This window comes from Arachis hypogaea, chromosome 5 (genome assembly GCF_003086295.3).
Source record: "Arachis hypogaea cultivar Tifrunner chromosome 5, arahy.Tifrunner.gnm2.J5K5, whole genome shotgun sequence".
NCBI classification, from domain to species: domain Eukaryota; kingdom Viridiplantae; phylum Streptophyta; class Magnoliopsida; order Fabales; family Fabaceae; genus Arachis; species Arachis hypogaea.
The window spans coordinates 26909481-26933052 of record NC_092040.1 but is presented as its reverse complement, the minus strand read 5'-3'; the positions used below and the strand labels follow the sequence as shown (position 1 = coordinate 26933052).

The 23572-nt window shown below is 30.2% G+C and overlaps 2 protein-coding genes across 7 annotated transcripts; one reads left to right on the top strand and one right to left on the bottom strand.

Annotated features, from left to right (window-relative positions):
- Window positions 1–12696: 12696 nt before the first annotated feature.
- Window positions 12697–15838, top strand: LOC112801021 (formin-like protein 4). Its single transcript, XM_025843519.3, has 2 exons — window positions 12697–14137; window positions 14238–15838. The coding sequence occupies exons 1-2, from the start codon at window positions 12750–12752 to the stop codon at window positions 15451–15453; spliced, it is 2604 nt and encodes an 867-aa protein (XP_025699304.1). The 5' UTR covers window positions 12697–12749; the 3' UTR covers window positions 15454–15838.
- LOC112801022 (uncharacterized) lies at window positions 15816–20542 on the bottom strand. 6 transcript variants are annotated; one of them, XM_025843524.3, is made up of 9 exons: window positions 20455–20542; window positions 20145–20229; window positions 19248–19907; window positions 18707–19123; window positions 18546–18610; window positions 17985–18081; window positions 17780–17854; window positions 17476–17587; window positions 15816–16667 (listed from the first exon to the last, which is right to left on the bottom strand). In XM_025843524.3, exons 3-9 carry the CDS (start codon window positions 19905–19907, stop codon window positions 16663–16665), a joined length of 1431 nt encoding a protein of 476 aa, XP_025699309.1. In that variant the 5' UTR covers window positions 20145–20229; window positions 20455–20542; the 3' UTR covers window positions 15816–16662. The 6 variants fall into 6 exon arrangements, with proteins under 6 accessions (XP_025699309.1, XP_025699308.1, XP_025699306.1 ...); XM_025843523.3 differs by having other exon boundaries at window positions 19248–19911; window positions 20455–20504; XM_025843521.3 differs by lacking the exon at window positions 20455–20542 and adding an exon at window positions 20303–20439 and having other exon boundaries at window positions 19248–19911.
- Window positions 20543–23572: the final 3030 nt, after the last annotated feature.

The window sequence follows — 23572 nt, the reverse complement described above, 5'->3', positions numbered from 1 at the left end:
GCTACAAGCCTCGCTCATCTAATTAAGACTAAGTTTCATTGATACTGTGAGATTCATCGTATATTCTCTTTTTTTATCCTATTTTGTTTTCAGTTGCTTGGGGACAAGCAATAATTTAAGTTTGGTGTTGTGATGAGCAGATAATTTATACGCTTTTTGGCATTGTTTTTATGTAGTTTTTAGTAGGATCTAGCTACTTTTTGGGATGTTTTTATTAGTTTTTATGAAAAACTTATATTTCTAGACTTTACTATGAGTTTGTGTGTTTTTCTGTGATTTCAGATATTTTCTTATTGAAATTGAGGGACCTGAGCAAAAATCTGATTCAGAGGCTGACAAAGGACTGCAGATGCTGTTGGATTCTGACATCCCTGCACTCGAAGTGGATTTTTTGGAGCTACAGAACTCCAAATGGTGCATTCTCAATTGCGTTGGAAAGTTGACATCCAGGGCTTTCCAGCAATATATAATAGTCCATACTTTGCTCGAGTTTTGATGATGCAAACTGGCGTTCAAATGCCCCTTCTCTGCCCTATTCTGAAGTCAAAACGCCAGAACTAGCATAAAAGTTAGAGTTAAACGCCTAAACTGGCATAAAAGCTGGCGTTTAACTCCAAGAGAAGTCTCTACACGTGTAAAGCTCAATGCTCAGCCCAAGCACACACCAAGTGGGCCCGGAAGTCTACATCATTTACCTATTTCTGTAAATCCTAGTAGCTAGTTTCATTATAAATAGGACCTTTTACTATTGTATTTTCATCTTCGGATCATATAGAGAATTTTGGATATCATATTTTCATATTTGGGGAGGCTAGCCATTCAGCCATGCCTGGACCTCCAGACCACTTATATATTTTCAACGGTGGAGTTTCTACACACCATAGATTAAGGTGTGGAGCTCTGCTGTTCCTCGAGTATTAATGCAATTACTACTATTTTCTATTCAATTCAAGCTTATTCTTGTTCTAAGATATTCACTCGCACTTCAACCTGATGAATGTGATGATCCAGTGACACTCATCATCATTCTCACCTATGAACGCGTGACTGACAACCACTTCCGTTCTACTTAAGATTGAGCGTGTATCTCTTAGACTCCCGACTCATGCGTGTTGATTGCCTCTCCTGACAACAGAGCCTTCAACTCCTTGAAATCAGAGTCTTCGTGGTATAAGCTAGAATCCATTAGCAGCATTCTTGAGATTCGAAAAGTCTAAACCTTGTCTGTGGTATTCCGAGTAGGATCTGGGATGGGATGACTGTGACGAGCTTCAAACTCGCGACTGTAGGGCGTAGTGACAGACGCAAAAGGATAGTAAATCCTATTCCTACATGATCGAGAACCGACAGATGATTAGCCCTACATAACCTGTAGCTGGACCATTTTTACTGAGAGGACGGGAGGTAGCCATTGACACCGGTGAAACCCAATATACAGCTTGCCATGGAAAGGAGTATGAAGGATTGGATGAAGGCAGTAGGAAAGTAGAGATTCAGAAGGAACAATGCATCTCCATGCGCTTATCTGAAATTTCCACCAATGAATTACATAAGTATCTCTATCTTTACTTTATGTTTTATTCATCTTTTTAATTATTAAAACTCCATAACCATTTGAATCCACTTGACTGAGATTTACAAAGTGACCATAGCTTGCTTCAAGCCGACAATCTCCGTGAGATCGACCCTTACTCACGTAAGGTTTATTACTTGGACGACCCAGTGCACTTGCTAGTTAGTTGTGCGAAGTTGTGAAAAAGAAGTGAGATTACAATTGTGCGACCAAGTTGTTGGCGCCATTGTGTATCACAATTTCGTGCACCAATAGGCAAACTCCTTTATATCATCAGCGTTCGAACCACTCCTTATGTTTTGACTAGTTTGATCGTAGCAACCAGCAAATTGTGCAACAGCCTTGTTAATCTTATACCATCGTTTCTTACATGCAACTACCTCCCTTGTCATGTCGGAGCAAAATTCTACATAGTAGCTATGAATTCGACTCCAAAATGTTTCTCCCTTTTGATCGGTACCAACTATAGGGTCAGTTGAAATATTTAATCATGCACTGATCAGCATCTCATCCTCTTTCCAATGCCAGTGTTGAATACTATCTTGCCTCCGATCTTCAATATCATCATCATTGAGATCGATAGCATCTAATCCACGAGGGTTGACAAAATCTGAATATTACGAATTTAGACTAGATTGTATAGGAGTCTGAGAGGATGGGTTAGAAGAGCCACCAACACCAGATGAGTTATGTCTTGATGCACTAAATTGAGTTGGAAACAGCAAGGAAGTTGGACTAACATTTTCGATAGAGGGGTTAAATATGGAAGAAAATGAAAAATGTGGTGTTTGTGAATTTTGATTTTGCGGTTGGAATATAGAAAATTGATTATTATAAGGAGCTTGAAAATTGAAATTAGAAAGATTTTGTGGATTTGGATTTTGAAATGTATTCGATAGTGTGAAGTTTTATTTGGAACTTAGAGTTTGAGATTTGAGATTGTTGGGTATTTGGAATTTGAGAAAAATTTTGTAAGTAATTGAAGAAAGAGTTTAGCTGGTTTGGATTATTTTTTCGAACAAAAAATAATATTAGCAGAACTTTGATTTCATAAACTTGGAAGAAGATGAAGAAAAGTAGTAAAAAGTGTGATAATAGAAGTGTATCTAAGTGGTATATATAGAGTAACAAAATATTAATTTATTAATAATAACAGTAACATAGTATCAGATAGTTTTCAATAGCTAATTTTGCAACGACTAATTTTACAATGGCTAATTTAATATAATAATATAAATAATATTCAATATTAATTATGACATAAATAATTAATATAAATTATTAATTAAATAAAAATTTAATTATTTAATATAATTAATTAAAATTTTATATAATTATTTATTTAAATAATAACTTGCCAAATGACAAGTTATTATTGGCTATATCCGATCCCTATTCAAAGGGACTTAGTTCCATTGAACTTGTGTAAGGACTAATTCTATTTCTCTTCAACAGGCAGAAACTAGTTTATGTCAGAAAAAATAACTAAAGCACTCACCGTTGGAGATGGTTTAAAAACTTAGTGTATATTTGGATTACAGTTTGTAAATTGTAGTTTGTATAAAATTGATTTTGTAAACTTGATTTTGATAAAAAGTAAGTTTGTGTTAACGTGATTTATGTTTGGCAATTTTTATATCAAAATGGATGATAGTAAAATAAATGTTGTTTGGATTATATTATTCAAAATCACTTTTAAATAAAAAAATTACTAAAAGAGATATCAATTTAAATAATTTTTTATTATTCTATTATTTTACTTTAAATATTTGAATAGATCTTATTAAGAGACATGATAAAATAATAATAAAATACATAAAAATAATAAGAAATATCATAAAAAAATTCATATAATAAAAAATTCATATGAACTAGAAAATAATAAAAAATAATAATATACATGAAAAAATATTACACTAAAAAATATAAAAAATATTTATCATATAAATAAAATAAATATAATAAAAAATAAAAATATGAAAGATAATATTATACATTTTATAATGTCAAAAAAAAAAGTTCTATAATTTTTTGTAGTACTGTTAGTACTTAGTACTCTTTAATTTAGTATTATTTTGGACTATAAATTTTTATTATTTATGACTCTTTTGTTACTTATAATTAGTATATAATAAAGACAAAAATAAAGTACAGTCAAAAGTACAATAAAAAGGAAAAAAATTATGCAAACATAGTATATAATAATTACGATCAACAACATATATTATATAAAAAAAATTACAATAAGAAGTAAATAAAATTCACATGAATAATACCAAATAAAAAAATTATACACAACATAAATATAGTACAATAAAATATAAAAAAAAAGAATTTATATAAACAAAAAGTAATAAATTTTTTACTTAGGATCGTGATTGAAATAAATTTGTATGAAAAAAAATTGGAGCGAAGAACGTACACAAAGAGCTATTATAAAAATTATATGGTTACTTGTATTTTTTATAAAAAAAATAAGGGTAAAATTGGTAGAAAAAAAAATTATCTAATTTTTCAATAGTAATCAAATTTTCCCGACGTGAACGTATAAGCTATATAAATTTTTATTTCAGCTAAACGTACGTTTAGATGTGTAAGCATTTTTGGGTTGAGAATTTTAAAAGATTGTCAAACATAAAAGTAAAATATTCAATATGCTCAAACAGATTTTTTTCTTTTCTAGTGTGAATCCCAAACACACTTTTATTTGTTGCCATGACAACTGACAAACTAATTGAAATTATGTCAGAAAAACACGGTAGTAAAAGAATTTTGTGTTCAGCGACATTATCAACAGCCCAATTAATTGTGAAGTAGGAAATTTGAAGCATATGATCAATGGTATAATAAATAATATGCTGCACAAAGTAGGAGTAGTAGTGGATGGAGATTGATGTGAAGTCTAGAGAGAGTCCAAAAATGCGAATGAGGTATTAAGAATTTTGAAAATATTTGATAAATAAAAAAAATTAGTTAAAATTAGTCAAAATTTACTTTATTTAATATTTAATAAATATTAAATAAAATAGGTTCTAACTAAAAATTTTTGGTTTTATGAAAAATATGAAATTAATACTACTTAACAAGATTCACAACTTCCTTTGAATTCTGAAATAAATAATCATATATGAGCGACGCTTACATTTCATAGTGTTAAATTACCAAACCCATCTTCTTAATTACTGCAAGGCACATAGTTAGTTCGGCATAACTAAACTTTCTTTCTTTGTTACATATGTTACTTTTGTCCGAACTTTTAGGTCACGTCCCAAAATTAATATTCATCATATCACGGTTGAATTTAGAGCTATGGCCATAGATAATAGTATAAATCATAAATTATAATAGTTAGTGAAGTCTTTTATTTATTGCATTCATTATTTATTCATGTTTTCATTAATCTTGATATAAACGCATACATCTGTATTTGAAGTTTTGAACCTGTCTATCTTTGACTGGAAGATTTGAACAGTCTATGATATTTGAACTTGTACAGTAATTTTCACGCTCAATTTGAAGAAAAATATGAGTTATTGTTCTAACTTCTAGCTTACTAGTAATCAAGGAAAGACGTGTTAAAAGATGGCGAGACTTTAAAATTTAATTTGATAAAGTTTTTATTTTTTAAAAATAATTTGTAAAAATTAATTTTTAAAAAATAATTTTTAAAAAAGTGTAGTATTTATATTTGATAAATTAAATTAAAAATTATTTTTTATAAATACAAATAACAACGCTTACGTTTGATAAAATAATTTTTAAAATTTAAAAATATTATAAAAGATATAAATTTAAGTGTTAAATTTAAAAATTAATTAATATATGAAGTTATATTAGACTTTTAAATTTTAAAAAATACAAGTCAACTTTAAAAAGTTTTATTTTAGGTACTTTCAAAAGTATTTCAATCTTTTAAAAACTACAAATATAAATATATATGATCTTTTTTATTTACCACACACCTTTTTAAAAAGTTTTATGAAATCAGGTCTAATTCTTATTCTTTTGCAAGGTGATTTGGGAGTGCTCATCTTGAATACAATTCCTGACTAAAGGAAAAACAAAAATGTTTAAAAGTGAATAGAAATAAGTTAAAGCAATTTAAAATTATCTTATTTTTAATTAGTATTTTTTATTTTATATATTTTAATGGTTGTTGAAATAATTAAAGAATATTTGATGTAATAATTATATAGGTATAGATATTATATGTATAAAATTATATACGTTACATATAATAAAATTATAAATATTAAGTTAAATAATAAGATAAATTTATATTATTATTTTTCTATAGTATTACTGGAAAAAATAAAAGCCTATTTCATTCACAAATCAAAGCATACAAGTTGCTCAAATTTATGTGTGAAAATGAAGAATTCTTACAAATATTAACAAATTCACACTGCCGATAATTCCAAAACAGTAAAATTAGATATTTATTATAATTTATTTTTTAATTAGTCATTATTTATTATAATAATTATTTTCAGATGTTATATCTCAAATCATTTTTTTATATATTTAAATTTTAAAATTATATCTCTTTAAAATTAAAATATTTAAATTTAAATTTAAATTTAAACCTAACAAAACAAAAATAACAAATCCAAAAAAATCACTAACTAAACTAAAATTAAAATAATACTATTAAAATCAATTTTTTTTTTATTTTAAGACTGGTATATATGAATGATTCTTTTCGGTTCTAATTAAAAAGAGTAATGAACATAATTATTTTTGAATGAGTTCTAAATGTGTTAAGAAATTATTTAGTATGCAATTTTATAATATTAGACGTGTTATAAAATCATTTATATTAAAAAACTATAAATATGAATTTGAACGAATTTTGGATGTGTTAAAAAATTATTTTTGTTAAGAAAAATATAAACACAAATTAAATAAATTTTAGATGTGTACTAAAAGTATTTTATGTGTAATTTTATTATTTTAGATGTGCTATGAACATATATAAAATAATAAAAAAACTACCACAAAAATAATTACGCGAGAAAGGAAAAAATTAATGTTTAAATCAATGTTCTGAAAACCGGTTCGAACCGGCCGGTCGAACCGGTCGAATCGCGAACCGGTGAGAATTACGATTTGGTTATATGCTAAAACTGGAAAAAATAAAATCGTTATTGAACCGCTAAACCGGCCGGTAACCGGTCAGTCGAATCGAATCGGGACCTGGGCGGTTTTTTTATTTTGCACAAAAATGCTCAAAACGCACTGTTTAGACGTTTAGCATTCAGTAAGTAAGCCCCAACCCTTACCAATTGCCAACCCTAACTCCAACTCTCCAACGGCGCAACATTACATCCTCTCTCGTCCCTCCCATCACCCTCGAGCTAGCCGTTCGTCTCAACGCCGACGAGCTCAGTCCCTCCCTTTCGTTCAGCCGCCGGACCTCCTGACGTTGTCGCCGGTTGGAGCTTCGAAGCTCACTCGGTCCCTCACTCAGCTAATGTCTCAAACTCTCAGTAGTGGAAGAATAGTCGCCGGGCTCGCCTCCTCCCTCCGTCGCGAAGCTCTGTTCCACCGTCGCCGGTGCCATCTCTGTTCCTGACTCCGTCACCAGCTTTCCGTTTCCAGCGCCGTCATCCTTCCTTGCATTTGAATCTGTAATGGAGCCTCTGTTTGATTTTGATTCTGATTTGTTTTTATTCTAAACTTTTTTATTCTTATTGTTGGTTTGATTCTGATTTAGTTTTATTCTTCCATTTTCCTCCCTATGGTTGATTTTAATTTGTTCTTTGGTTGGGTTGTTCTTGATTCTTTGGTTGGGTTGTTAAATCTATTTTTTTTAGTATTATCATAATTTCTAAGCGTACTTGATTTATAATTCTACTTTCTTTTTAATTGTCTCTAAGCGTACTTGATTTTCTGGATTTAGAGTTATTTTTTATTGAATTTTGAATTCGTACTTGATCTGCAATTTCTGTTTGATTCTTCTTTGTGTTCATGTAGCAATTTGAGTATGGGCTACAGAATACATTTTTGTAGTTTTTGCGTGATTTAGGCAGGCTTAATGTTTATTCGATCTGTTCTCTGCTCTTATATCCTATCCCCTTTGGGCTGAGCAGAATGAGAAGAGTTAGCAATTAGCTTGACTTTACTGCTTTGTAGAGCCTTGTAGCTGATGCTATGGCATACTCAGTCATACTTCCTGACTCTTGAGTTTCTGCTGAAGGCTATGCTTTACATTTGTATTTGTAGTGAGTGCCCTAATAAATTTTTGTATTCTCCTTCAGTAGCTAATTAATCTGGACAATTAATCTTGAGTGGGACATAGTTTGATGATTCAAATTATCCATGAATTGAAAGAAATTGGCTTGTTGCAAATAATAGAAAACCTTTGTGCTTCCAAAAATAAAGAGGGATTTGGACAGAGCAATATGCACATGTAACTTATTACCAGAAAATTTCTTAAAGTCTTTTAATTCTTTAATTTTAATTCTCTCTTGAACAGTTCATTATTGGTGATGGCAATAACATGTATGATTTCACTTATGTTGGAAATGTGGCTCATTCCCATTTATGTGCTGACCGAGCTCTAGCTTCAGAGGGGGAAGTTTCAAAAAAAGCTGCAAGAGAAGTACCTTTGAAAGATTCTCTCGTTATATTTTTTGGTATATAAATATTTGTTTAATTATGTAAATGAAGATTAAACATGGACATCTTAGAAGGCGGTGATGATGATCCTGCTCTATTGTAGATGGGTTGTTAGTTATTCACAGGTGTACATTTTTTAGAAACCACGGTTGCTAACATGATGATGAGTTGATGATACATTTAAGGGTAGAATTTCTTCTTTTGGGTGAATGACAGGACCTAGAAAATATATGTTTCAGCAAATCCTAATCAAATACTTAAGCTAAAATAAGAAAGATATACAACCAAAAACCTTATTCCACTTGGTAGGGTTGATGATTGATTACAAACTTGGATCATTTTGATGCTGCTATGTTATGTTTGATTGGTTGTTTTATTTTTTGACTTTTGAATTTGTAGTTGAATGAAATTATAACATTTTGGTTTATGTAGTACTTTTAATTTGAATGATATTTTAAAGTTTAGATTAGACTATAATTATATTTTCATGTGTTTATTTATATTTTATTTATTATTTTATTATAAAACGGTTTTTTCGATTCAACCACAGTCGAATCGATTGAACCTCTAAACCAATAAACCAGTAGTTAGAGCGATTCGATGACCGATTCGGTTTTCAGAACCTTGGTTTAAACACAAACATACAGAACTAAAATATAATTAGATACAAAAGAGAAGAGGTGATATTATTTAGTTAATAAGTTAATTTTGTTATTTATTATTTTAAATGTATCGTAAATATATTTAAAATACTACATTAAATTTTCATAACACATAAAATAATATAATTGTACATAATTTGAATTACGAACAGATCTAAAATTGAAGTCACATTTTAATATATATATATATATATATATATATATATATATATATATATATATATATATATATAATTAAACTAGATTTATTAGAATAGAAGAAAGATAACAGATGTCAAAAGAAAATGTTAAAAAGAGTACTAGAGTAAAAGAAAATATGAATTACTCAAATATTTTGATTTTTTATGGTAAATTTACTCAAATAAATTAAAATATAAATTATTTTATTTGTAACAACTTCATTATTAAAATCAAATAAGATCAACTTAGTTATTATTAAATAAATAAATTATTATATTTTTAAACATAACTGAAGAAGTTGATTCTTATATTCCTTAACATACTAGGATAAAAAAAAAAGAAAAATACAAAATTGGTAGTCACATAAACGATGAAACAAATAATAATAATAATAATAATAATAATAATAATAATAATAAAATATTAAGTACATATTCAAGCAAGTGTTTCTTTACCTGCAAAGAAGAAAAAAAGCTTTTATTGATTTTATCTACTTTACGTACATGGAGAGAGAGAGAGCATGTATACGAGAGAGAGAAGAAAATGATAGAGTAAGGTAACTGCTTTATTATGTGGATAAGAAATTAAAAAAATTTTAGGTGTTTAAAATTTAAATTAATTTTAATTAATTATGTGTTTATTTAAAAAATAAAAATGTATTTTAATTAAATTTTAATTAAATAATATTATTTAAATTAAAAGATCGGCTAAAGGCTGAAATTTAAAGAATAGGTAGTATTTTTTATTCCCAAACAACATGCATTTTTAGTACGCTAACGAGTGTAATAATCTGTGTTATGCACGTGATAAAATTGAAATTATAATTTTAAGTTATTTTGTTAAAATTAATTTGAATTATAATTATTTAATTAATAAAAAAAAGTAACATGTCATGTGTTGTTTATTTTTTTTAAATCCGGTGTTAAGTATATCAACTCTAATGTAGTTATTAATTATTTTTATTAATCTACTATAATGGCGAGCACGTGCCCGGCGCGACGGGTGGGCAGCGATGACAAACACGTGACGGCGCGACGGATTTGTTCTTTATGTCGTTGAGTGACCGCTAGATTTGTTCACTTATTTGGATTTAGGGTTACTTGTAACTTGATTGTAATAGGTAGCAGTTAGACCCAAATTATAATGAGTTTTATGATCTTGGTCAGGAAAAGAGAAAAATTGCTAGGTAGATTTATGAAAGTTGGTAAAGTAGTTAATTAAATGGATGAGTTAGAAAATTTTTTACTGTGATTATATTTGGAGTTGAGTTAAATGAGTTGTGCATGTGTTTATTTTTGTAATATCTATTTAGTTTAATTTTTATTTTTATCATATGTTACAATTAATTTTAAGATTTTAATTTAATATACCATTAAAAAATATTAAGAATATTTTTAAAAAAAATATATACGTAAAAATAGATATAATATGATTACAGATATAACATAAATAAATATGTTAAATAAAAGGTTAAACTAATATTCTTATCAATATATTTGTTAAGTTTTGTAAATTAGAGAATAAGTATGTATTCAGCTGCTTGATAATCACATAAATAATTAAGTAATTGAGTTACAAATTGATTTTACAGTATTTATCTTATTTTTTTATTTCTAAATAAAAGTGAAAATTAAAAAAAATAAATAGTAATATATCATAAAAAAAATAAAAAAATTTGTATATAAATAAATAATTATTACAAAATAAAATTTCGTTGTAAAATATTAACAACATATGAGTAGCTATTTTTTTATATATTTTTTTAATAACTCCTGCATAGTAACCAACAGTGACTTAATGTAAATAATAATCTCACGTTAATCCTATGAGAAAGAGAATTGATTCATATATATGTGAAGATACAACACTATGTATGTATATTAGTTTCCAACTACTACACCATACAAATAGGCCATTTTAAAAGGGAGTTACTTGATAAAAACGTTTAAAATATATTTTTAAAGATATTTTTTAATAATTAAAATTTAATATATATAATCAATTAAATCGTATTATTTTTATTAAAATTAGATCAGATAAATTAATTTAATTAAAAAGTAGTGAATTAAATTTTGAATCGATTTAAATTAATATTATTTTTCATAAAAAATGACTACAATATACCTATTATAAAAAATAACTAAAATATTTTTATTATATATATTAATTTTAAAAATTCTAAATTTTATTTTTTTCTTTTCTATCGTCATAGGATTAGAATTTACAATCTTCAAAATTAATATATATATATATAATATTAATATTTTAGTTATTTTTTATAATAAAAATATTATAGTTATTTTTATAAAAAATATTAATTTAAATCAGTTTAAAATTTAATTTGTTAATTTTTTAGCTAAACTGATTTATTCGATTTAATTTTAATAAAAATAATACAGTTTAATTAATTATATGTATTAAATAATTAAATTTTAATTTTTAAAAAATATTTTAAAAAATATTTTTAATATCTTTATCCATTTTAAAAAAGTAGATATACTTTCATAAAACTGTCTTTACATAAAAATAACATTACGAATATTTAAATTATTTAATAAAATATATTTAAATTAAATATATTAAATAATTTAACAATTTACAATATTATCTACACTTAATGATGTCTCCACAAGAGCATTTGTCTTTCAAAGTTCAAACAAAACATCTTGGATCCTTACTATATAGGTTGGCGTCAGCATGACCATCAAGTCAACCAAATCCTTCACCACAAATTTCTGTAATGGAACTTCTCCCTTTCTTCTTGTGCCTTTTTAGCTTCTAGAAGCAACTAATCTAACTTTTCATTAATCATTAAAATAATATATGAGACACCATTTTTAGTTTTAACTCGCATATTATTTGCTACTAAATAGTATGCTATGTTAATTAATAATGGAAAAGTATAGGTTACCAACATATTATCTACTAATTTCTGTTAATTTTTATTTATATTTGTGTTTTATGGAAGTGTATTCGTAGATGTGTCTAATAATTAATATATTTTAAATACATTTATAAAGAGACACATCCAGAAAATATATCTATAAAGACACTTCTATTAAACACAGTTATAAAAAAGACATTTTTATTAGACACATCTATGAACACACTTCCATAAAAATACAATTATAAATAAGAGTTGGTAGAAGTTGACAAATATGCTGTTGGCAATGTAGCGGAACCGATTAATAATTTATTTTTCTTTATCTTTTTTTAAATATTCACGGTCTAATTCATTCAACAATATATAAATCAGAATAACTCGCAAGTTAATGTATATAAATAAGATACCTTTAATTATAATTGGTAGTATATTAAGGCAAAGTCAAAGATAGGATAACTGTGCCATGATGATAAATTAATGGCATTTGACTCAAAAAAGAAAAAAAGCTTTTGGATTTGGATCATTATTCTAGTGCCACCTCAAACCCCGCATGCAATATTAACATGTTTGACATAGTCAGTGGAATAGTGCACAAGTGACAAGTCTCTTTCAAATACTACTTAATTCACATATCCTTTTGTAGTTTGACCAAATCCTGCCACAAAAGTACTAAAATACCCCTCAACTACGCCATTTACGCATTTCTAAGATCCAGGGTCATGTTGGTCATTGCATGGTTTAATGAAATTGGAAACTACCAACTAACGACATTTATCAGCTTACTTCTTTTGAAACTTTCACACACTAACAAAACCAATATAACAAGAAAATGGACAAACTTTCAATTATAATCAAGGGAAAGAACAGAAGAAGAAGAAGAAGAAGAAGAAAAAGTGCATTAAAATTTCTTGTCTTAGGATTTAGAAAACCGTGTGATGAATGTAATCTAATCCATGCTTCATTCTCTAATGTTATGGCTCTGAAGAATGCTGTGCTTCTTCTGAGCCTTCTCTTTGTTTCACATATTTTTTTGATACAAACATGTTATTCCCAAACCAATTTTAATCCTCAGAACATTGAAACTTTCTATCCAATTGAAACAGCAGAAGAACCATCATTACCAACAATAAATCCGGAAGAATCACCGCCATCTCCATCACCATCATCAAACAGTAAAGTAGCAAAGGCTGTAGCTGCAACTGCAGCATGCACACTAGCTGTTTGTGGAATTGTGTTCTTCTTAGGTCTAAGGTGCTTCAGAGCAAAGAAGAGAATTGACATAACCAACACTACTACAACAACCATGGCTTCTTCTGCAACACATAGAGATCATAGGAATGTTGTGGTGCCTCTGCCTCAGCCTCAACCTCAACCTCAGGTGAGTGTGTATGAGAGAATGGAAGGTAACATAAAAGGGCTGATTGTTGATGAGAATGGTTTGGATGTTGTATTTTGGAAAAGGCTTCAAGATGGTAAGAACTCAAAAGAGGTATTGGGTAAAAGTCACAAAAACAAAGAAAACGATCACGAAGGATATTATGATCAAAGGACACAACCTGAATCTAATGTTCAAGAAACTCCTTTGCTAAGAGGGTTATCTTCAAATTCTTCACATTTGAATATATTTCCTGTAGAACCATACACTATTATGAAGATTCCACCACCTCATCCTCCTCCTCCAATTAATGGTTTTGATAAACTTGATTTTGTTAGCCATTCACAACCAAAACCACCCTCCATTTCTTCATCATCAACTCCTACACCACTTTCACCTTCCACTCCAAGAATCCAAGATAGAAAAAGTTCAGCACCTACACTGCCGCCACCTCCACCACCTCCGCCACCAATTCCAAAGAGCCAAGCAGTGCCACCACCATGTCCTCCACCAGTACCAGAAAGAAAGAGCCAAGCACCTCCACCACAACCTCCTCCTCTTCCACCAATTACTGGTAGAAAGAGCCAAGCCCCGCCACCGCCGCCTCCACCGATTCCTTCTAGAAAGGGGCCACCAAAGGGAGGAAATCCAAAGTCATCATCAAAACCAACTCCTACCCCTATTGAAGCACCATCATACTCGAGAAAAGGCAAATCTAAAGATGAAGATATGCAAGAAACCAGCAATCGTCAAGTGAAACTGAAGCCTCTGCATTGGGATAAAGTCAATGCTAATCTTGATCACTCCATGGTTTGGGACAAAATTGACCGTGGCTCCTTCAGGTATAATACTAATATTCCTATCACATTCAATTCACTGAAACTAATATGCAAATTTTGATCATTTGAATTTGGCACTTATTGTTTACATATAATTCTTCAGGGTCGATGATGATCTTATGGAAGCTCTCTTTGGCTATGTTGTTAACCACAACACCCCAAAAGCGAATGATTCAGGGAGTCCAAGCAAGGGTTCCTCTGCCTCAGCTCCATCAACAAAGGCATCCACCCTTCTTGACCCAAGAAAATCACAGAACACTGCCATTGTGTTGAAATCTCTTGCAATATCAAGAAAAGAAGTCTTTGATGCACTCCTTGATGGTCATGGCCTCAACACAGATACCATTGAAAAGCTTTCTAGAGTTGCTCCAACAGAAGAAGAGCAATCTCTAATACTCCAATACAGAGGAGATCCTGAAAACCTTCCTGCAGCGGAGTCCTTCCTGTATCATACTCTCAAAGCCGTTCCTTCGGCGTTTAAGCGCTTGAATGCCATGCTGTTCAGGCTGAACTATGATGCCGAGATTGTCGAAATCAAGGAGTTTCTGCAGACACTTGAGTTGGGATGTAAGGAGCTTAGGAACCAAGGAGTGTTCCTGAAGCTTCTTGAAGCAGTGCTTAAGGCCGGAAATCGCATGAATGCAGGTACTCATAGAGGTAATGCTCAAGCTTTCAACTTGGCTTCTCTTAGGAAACTTTCTGATGTGAAGAGCACCGATGGAAAAACCACATTGCTTCACTTTGTGGTTGAGGAAGTGGTCCGATCTGAAGGCAAACGTGCTGTTCTCAATCGAGACTACAGCGTGAGCCGAAGTAGCAGCAGAAGTAGAAGTAGCAGCAGTATTAGCAGTGGAAACACTGAGAATTCTGTTTCAGATGAACAAAGAAAAAGGGAATACATAATACTAGGATTGCCAATTGTTGGAGGGGTCAGTTCTGAGTTCTCCAATGTAAAGAAAGCAACACTAACAGATTACAAAAGTTTTGTTGGTTCAATCTCAGCACTTTCAGCAAGGATAGCTGAGATTCGAGAACTCGTTTTGAAGTGTGGAGGAAATGATAAAGGAGGGAATTTTGCAAGAGAAATGAACCGTTTTCTATCAGAAGCTGAGGAAGAAGTGAAATTGGTGAGTGAAGAACATGGAAGGGTGATGCAGCTTGTGAAGAAAACAACAGCTTATTATCAAGGAGGAGGGGCATGGAAAGAGAGTGAACAACCGCTTCAACTGTTTGAGATAGTGAAGGATTTTCTGGGAATGGTTGATCAAGCATGCATTGAGATTGCTCGTAACATGCAGAAGAGGAAGTGCACAAAGTAGAAAGGACTTTTGAGGTTTTGAACCCACTTGAACATAGCAAGCAGCTCAAAGGAATCCTGGTTTGGCCTAATCTTAGTCACTAGAGATAACCAAGGTTACCATAGGCCTAAACAATTCAAATTTTTTTTCTTATCTGAGCGTTTTATTGTACATCAAAAGGTAGAGTTCAAACCCCATAATGAAAAACAACATTGCAAGGGCCAAAATGATTCGAAATTTGGAATGTTTTCACTTTTCAACGTGTAACTGCACATTTCATTTATAATTTTGTATAGAGAACCATGTTCTTGGAGAAGCTTCTAGGTTCTAATGGTGTACAAGGATCTTTGATTCTTTCAATTTCTTTCGATACACATCTTCAATTCATCTAATTAGTGATATCATATAGAAAAGTAAGTTCTTTCACCATTTATTATTATATTATTACAAGGATTGGCTTTAACTCTTTAAGTAGTAATTATGCTTCCCCACTACTCAGTACTTATACATGAATTTAATACATGTAGAAGTATTAAACACTAGAAAGACTAAAAGCAACTCCTATAGAACTAAACTAACTGCATTCTAAGTTTCTAGTACAATTCTTACTGAATTATCAACATATAGTAACAAATAGAGAGCTTATTGAAGAACGTATACATGCCAAGCTCGAGTGAATCTGCATCTTGTAGCCAACTTTACAAGTCTTGGATTACCTGATTCTGGAAATTCTTCACCCTGTTTCCCCACATAACAAGAAGGTCTTGCACTATTGCACGTGAATGGGATAATTGGTTGCTGCAACTATATAAACCTAAGCATTTTTATTTGATAATGGTCTACAATGGATCAAGACTCAAGAGGGGGGAATATGTAAAAGGAGCAACTACCTACAAGAAATGTATGCCTAAAACAAAAAGAAAAACAACATCATTAAAGACATTGTACAATGTTGTCTAAAACTTATTGTAGAAGGGGGTGTGAGGGAAGAAATTAATTATCAACTATGGATGCCATTTTCAATTAATTTCTTCCTTCTAGTCCTTCCATGATTCACGAGCTCCGATAAAAATTTCCCCTCAACAGATATAAGATATACTATCATATATCTGAATCAATGGTGTATTTCAGATTTTTTTTTTTCACTCTTTCTTTTTCTTTGATCTCTCTTTATCTTTACCTTCACCACCTGTGGCAGTGGGCGGCTACCAAGGGTTCCCAATCTTAGCATCAACCTGGACGAATAAAATACATTGAATGATTATCCAATACAGGAACTGAATATTTGTAAGCTGGAATATAAGTTTAGAACATGCAGGCTGCAGCCTTTGTCAATGCTTCATTTAATCCAATTTTTTGAATTCACCCTACACCGGACCCTCTTTTCTGCCTGGGCTCTGGCACATACATGTAAATAAAGTATCGATATTACCACTCAAAGAATTGGGGATGTTTCTAAATTATGAAAATGAGTTAGTATTTAATAGGTTTAACTACTGGAAGTCCGTATAGTTTAGAAGTTTGTAATCAAGTTCCTACTTTAAAAGGATTCATCATGCAGTCGAGGTAAAGACTGGGCGATTTGTCAGCAAATGTTCATATCTCAAAGGGAGCGTTTCCTAGAAATGCTGTTAGAATGTGCACAGCAAGAACTCCTACTACTATCTCTATTCTGACCCAGTAAACATTATACAAGTTCATTTTGACAGTGGAAAAAATAAGTCTAACAGCAAAACTAGACAGCCAAGTGTCTCACGAATCTCCATAGTCCAAGCTTTAGCTAACTTCAAGTTAAAGGTAAAGCTTTTAGATATGTAATCATTTATACACTTGTCTTTAAAATGTAATAACAGATGATATTTAGAATGTTTGATGTAAGTTTAAGCACATAAAAATTGTAAGGCAATAAACACTACAAATTACCAAGATGATGATGCATAGGTAGGAATGCAGTGCCTGTACCAGGTACAAATACAGGTGCAGGAGGGTGTTTTGCATAAAATTATAAATAAATAAATAAAAAATGAGATGTATAATGCATACCTTTTCTGAATGACTCTTTGTCTTTGACACTTTTTGTCCTGGCCAATATGCTGGTAGAGGTGTAAGCCTTGAAATTAGGTTTTATCTTTTTGATCTCTGCCTCTTTTTCCTCCTGCATTGAAGAATAGATAGTTAAGAAAAACATCCAATTTATGCATATTTTATCTACTTGAAAATAACAACATAACCTAGGATTACTCATCCTATAAAATTCAGCTACATATTTTAAGCAGTTGCCTTTGATTCACTATAAATGTATGCACATATCTTCCATAGAGAAACACTGTGATATATGAAAGAGTACCTTTATTTTTGGTTGAAGATGTGTTCTTTCTACCACCATTTTTGTATTCGATTTTTCCTCTATTTTTCTAAAGGACTGTTTAAAAGACAAAAGGCGAGAGCATTTTTTGGTCAGTAGAAATAAGCATTACTTTCAAAATCCAATGAGAACTCCCAGTATCAAAGGAAATCTAATGTATAGGCAAACATCAAGAGCCACTTCTTACCTCTTTCCCTTTCTCCGCTCTAACATCTCTTCTCAGAACTGAAGTAGCTCGTACAGAATCTGCACTTCTTCTATCAATACTCTCAACCTTTGTTGGCCTATTATAGAAAAAACTTCAACAGAGTCATAACATAGAAAATTGACCTTATGTTACATTACATCAATAAAGGTAATCATATTTTCTCATACAACTTTCTAACTCAATAAAAAATACAACGATGGTTTTACAGATAGTTTTGCTAAATTTCAATTAAGGAATATTTGTGGATGGATCAAGTTAGAGCTAAATATAACCAAAACTGAATTACTTCATATAACATTAACTTCCAATGTTTCATCATTTATGCAGTCTTTATGGTTGATAAGTTTGTACTCTTGAGGAAACAAAACAAAAACACGACATCATCTGATGGTAGGCTAAAGCAAAACACACATTCGAAATCTTGTCGAGATGCATCAACCGAATGTAATTGGTAAACAAAGTGGGGTTACACAGATTGCATTAAGGAATTAAATGGGTGCAAATCAAAACACATTATCTGTCCAGCAAAAATTTACGTACTGTCCATTTTCTTTCTGCGGAGCTGTAGAGGTAGAAACCTTTGGCCTTGTCCCCCTTGCAGGAACCTGCCCAAGATATACATAGGAAAGCATTCCCAAATCAATGCGACATTACCGACATATCAACAGTAAACAACAATTGTTCATAAAGATTTTCCATACCTGTCTTTTCACCAAGGATCTGTCTTCACCAGAATAATTTGGCTGGTTGTAATTGTTCTGGAATGTCTTAAATGCTCGTCTCACTATGTCCTTATCTCCCATTTTCTGCATAATTAAAGATTTCCCCACTGTACTATGAGGAGCCGGATCATGATTACTTAGTCCCAAGCTCATGGACATGTGCAGGGATTTGTTAGCAACTTTTCTGCTCTGGCCACTTGAAATAATTTGCTTCCTTGATAAAGATGGAGAATCTGCATTTTTAGTAGAAGAACTGGGTGCTGGTAGCTTTGTTTGAATTAATGTAGGCTTTGAACTTGAACTTCTTGGTGTTGAAATTTGGGATATCTTAGGTGTAGGTTGCATTGATGTCTTCTTTGTCTTGGCCACATTGCTTTCCCTTTTTATGGGGGTAACCTATCAAAAATAGATGGTGAGAACAGGCATCTAGGTAGAGCCAATCTTGAAGCAAGAAAAATTATGATTTCACCAATGTTTTCCCGAAAAGGAAGATGAATTCGACAGATATAGGAATGCAAACCTTATATTCCCTAGGATGATCCAATGTCAGATGCTTTGCTTCAACATTCTTAGTATGATCCAGTGTCAGTTCTTTTACTTCAACTTCTGCGGCATTTCCTGTCTCCTTGACCTTGTACACGACATGCGAAATTTCCTTCACATCTTCAACTTCAACATCAATACTATCTTCTTGTTTCGTGCTGACAACTTCTTCAGGCTTATCTGTCAACTGCGAACTATGTGATCCGGTTTTCAGTTCTTCATTCTCTGCCTTAGCTGAAGAACTTACATAATCTCTAGAAACTATGTAGCTCCTACTAATCTCATCAACAGAACTAGATTCTATCTTAACCACTTCAACATAACCTGGTTTGTTGAATACATCAAAGACTGCACCAGCACCGGAATTTTCGCCAGTGATATGCATACCATTTTGATCTTCATTTTGCTTCTCTTGTGCAAGCAATTCGGCTTTGCGGGCAGCAATCTTCTTGTAATGAGCTTCAAAGTAGGCTTTTTTCTGTGCCACTGATCCAGGTGTGGCACACTTCTCAACCTCCTCCATGTACTTGTTTGGAGAGAAAGAAGACCATCTCTCCCAAGACAATGAATCATTCTCAAATCTACCCAATGAAACAGAAGCTTGCAAGCCATCATTGGAAGCTGATGTTTCTCCCATCTTGCTTAAATAGCAGAGACAATAACATTTTACAAAATATAATAAAATCAACAAATTGTGTTCATAATTGCAAGCAACCAACACAAGTACAACTTAGACTACCACCAAAAAGAAAAACACCATCATCAATTGGTGAATCCACAAAACCGTGAGCCAGATATTTGCAAAACAAAACAAAAAAGACAAAAAAGATTGAAACTTTAATCTGAAACAACATTAATGAGAAATGGGGTTTACCTTTAAACTTTCAGACAAGGTTCACACCTACACCAAATTCATTCAGCAATGGAAGAACCAAGAATTATTACTCAGCTACAATGGCCTGTAAAGAAGAAATTATAATAATAAAAAAACAATAATCGTTCATTGATATCTCACTCAAGTACTGAACAAACCATGGAAGAGTTAAGAATCAGTGGCCCCAATGGGACAAAAAGAGGACCCTAAAATAAATTCCCAGACATGAAAGACTAGATCACTAGAGTGAAACCACAAGGGACAGGTTGCGATTTTTTAATTTATAAATAAAATTAAATATTTTATTTACCATTGAGTGTATTTAAGTTTTTAGACCGTCATTATACAGCTCGAAGCCACTGAATCTATCAAGTATAGACGTGAGTTGCCATTTGTATGGACATATTTTGAATACAATAAATATTGTTATAATTTGATTTTTTTTATATTTAATTGTATTTTAATAAATTTTTTATTTTTTAAAATATGAGTAAATATATTTTTAAATATTATTATGTGTTAATATATTTAGTTTTATTATTAACATGTATTTTTGAAATAAATTTAAAATAATATATATTATTATTTTTTAAAATAAAAAATATTTTAAATATATTATATAATTAAAATAATACATTAAAAATAATTAAAAAATCATTTTTATTTTAAGATCAATAAAATATTAAAATATCGTTACGATTTATTTAAAAAATATTTTATATTTTATAATTTATATATACGTGTCTATGTATTTTATAAAATTTTAAAATTAATGTGTCGGTATTTTCTGTATCGTGTCATGTTTAGTATATACATCATAGCATAGAATAAAAGATAAATAAATACAAAAATTGAACATTATATACTTGATATATGTAATTTTAAAATATTTATATGAATATAATTTTAAAATTTTAAATTATTTAAATAATATTAGACGACATAAAAAAATTAAAATAAATCAAATGGTAACATATCTAAATATACTAGACTGAAATTTTTTTTACTTTTATTTTAATGTATGGGATATTTTTTTAAGGTATGCACAATATTTAATTTTTATATCTATTTATCTTTTATTCTGTATAGTAAAATGTATAATGGCAATATAAAAATTTAAATACTTTATACGTTTAATATTTTAGTAAATAAAATATTTAAATAATTTAAATAAAAGGTTTGGAGAACAGAATAAAATGTTCAATGCTTCATTGATCATTCTTTTCTTACCCCTAACCGTCAATCCCCCCTCCTATCTCTTTTGTTTTTACTTCACTTTTTCTCTAGAGTAACAATAACACATCACCTTTGTCTTGTTGTGGCCTTGTGGGTACTTCATGAAAGAAGAAACCTTTAATATAAAGTATAAACCCAATCATCAAGATTCAAAGGCAAAGTTGTAAAGTAGTTACTTGAGAGTTTCTAGATTCCGAACTGGATTCTATTCCTTATAAAGAGATATGGTTTTCTTTCAACTTCTGTTGCAATCAGTACCACTTCTTTCCATCGAGGCAAGGCCGAACCAACAAATTTACACCATAAAAATTATCTACCACTTATATATTTGAATATATTAATATATATTATTTTTTATATTTAAAAAAAAACAGTCAATATATTTTTGGTATATAATATAACTAATTAGTGATTGATTTTTAGAGTTTATAATTCGTGCTCAAAAGAATTTCGGTACATGCTTTTTAATTTTATATTGGATTCATAGTAATATTCTTTTAATAATATGTGAAATTTAGTATATTTTTTTTTATATAGAGATGACAAATCTATTTTTCGATTTGTGAATTTTAATTTTTTTTAATTTTTAAAACATAAAATCAACTCCCCAATTTGTAAACTTTACTTTTTTAAAATTTTTAAAACATAAAGTTGACCATTTGATTGTTAAATTTATACAAAATTGACCCTCCAATTTGCGAACTTACACAAATCTAATTTTTCAATTTATGAACTTTAATTTTTAAAAATTTCTAAAACACAAATCGAAATCATCCGATTTGTAATTACCTACATACTAAATTAAAACATACCACTTCTTTATAATCGAAAATAATATAACAATAATTTTTATATAAAAAAATCAACTCCAGAAGAAGCCAATTTTTTATTAATTATAAATTATAGATAAATTTTAATTTAGTAATTAATTTTTTATTGAATATATCATATTTTTTATCAGATTAAAATTTTTTATTGTTAAGATTATTTTAATTTATTTTTTTATTTCTAAATGTAACTTATTTAAAACAATCTAATGGTGAAAAAAAAAAGCAAGAGTGATAAGTTTTAAAGAGAGAGAAAAATCATAAATTAAATACAAATACGAGTAGAGATAGCAAAAAAAATAACATCTACAGATATATTACCTATGATAGAGAAGCTAATGGAGACCTGTAAAATTTCTAGGAGATCCACTTAGGAATAAATGGGGATGGAGACATAAATTGAGGTACTTGTGTAATATCCTGACTTTTAGTACCTCATGATCTTATTAAAAGTTTGAGCATTATTCAACTCTAAACATTTTTATCTTATACTAATTCTATTTAATATTGAGCTTTCGCGAATACGAGATAGAATTTTAATCAAAAAAAATGAAAAGTCTTTACTTGAAACCTCTTAATCACAAAATATGTTTATTCACATAGCAATATATATACATAAACTCATCACAAGACTCTTAAATACAAGTTCTATCCCTCTGAAATTCAAGGTCAATAAATGACGAGAAAAAAAATCCAAGACTACATCAATTACAGGAGATACGGATACGTATGACCATAAAGCTCTGATGTTCAGTCGCGACTCCGCGCCAAGGATTCTTGAACTTGCTGCTGAAAGAAAATCTGTAGGGGGTGAGAACGTCATCCTCGTATGTTCTCAGTAGGTTAAATGAATGCCATAAGAATATAGAATAAAATACAAATAGTTAATTCACGTCCCAAAAACAGTTTTTTCTATTAAATCCTTAAAATTTTTCCTAGGTCTTACTTAAAAAATGTTTAAAAACCTTTCTTTAAATCACCCTACTTAAACGTCTCTGCCACGTTAACAATTCATCAACCACAAGCAGCATTCATCAATACATTACTAAATTTGCAACATCAACAAAATATCCAATTAAGCACACAAGCAAGTCACCAAGGCAAACAACACAATCACAGAAAAATTGAATAAACAACCACAATCAAATGCAAGTGCGCAAACAATATGATGCATTTCTATTCTAAGCAGGCTATGAGCTCATGTGTCGGTTGCCTATCCGCTCCCGACATTACCCGGGTATCAGTCCCAGATATGGCTTTCCAGATGCATACAATGTGCTTATAAATCTTACGGCTAGGTCGCATACATTGTGACTTTCAAATATTTTTCCAACGTGCTTACATCTGGAAAATAATTCTCAATGT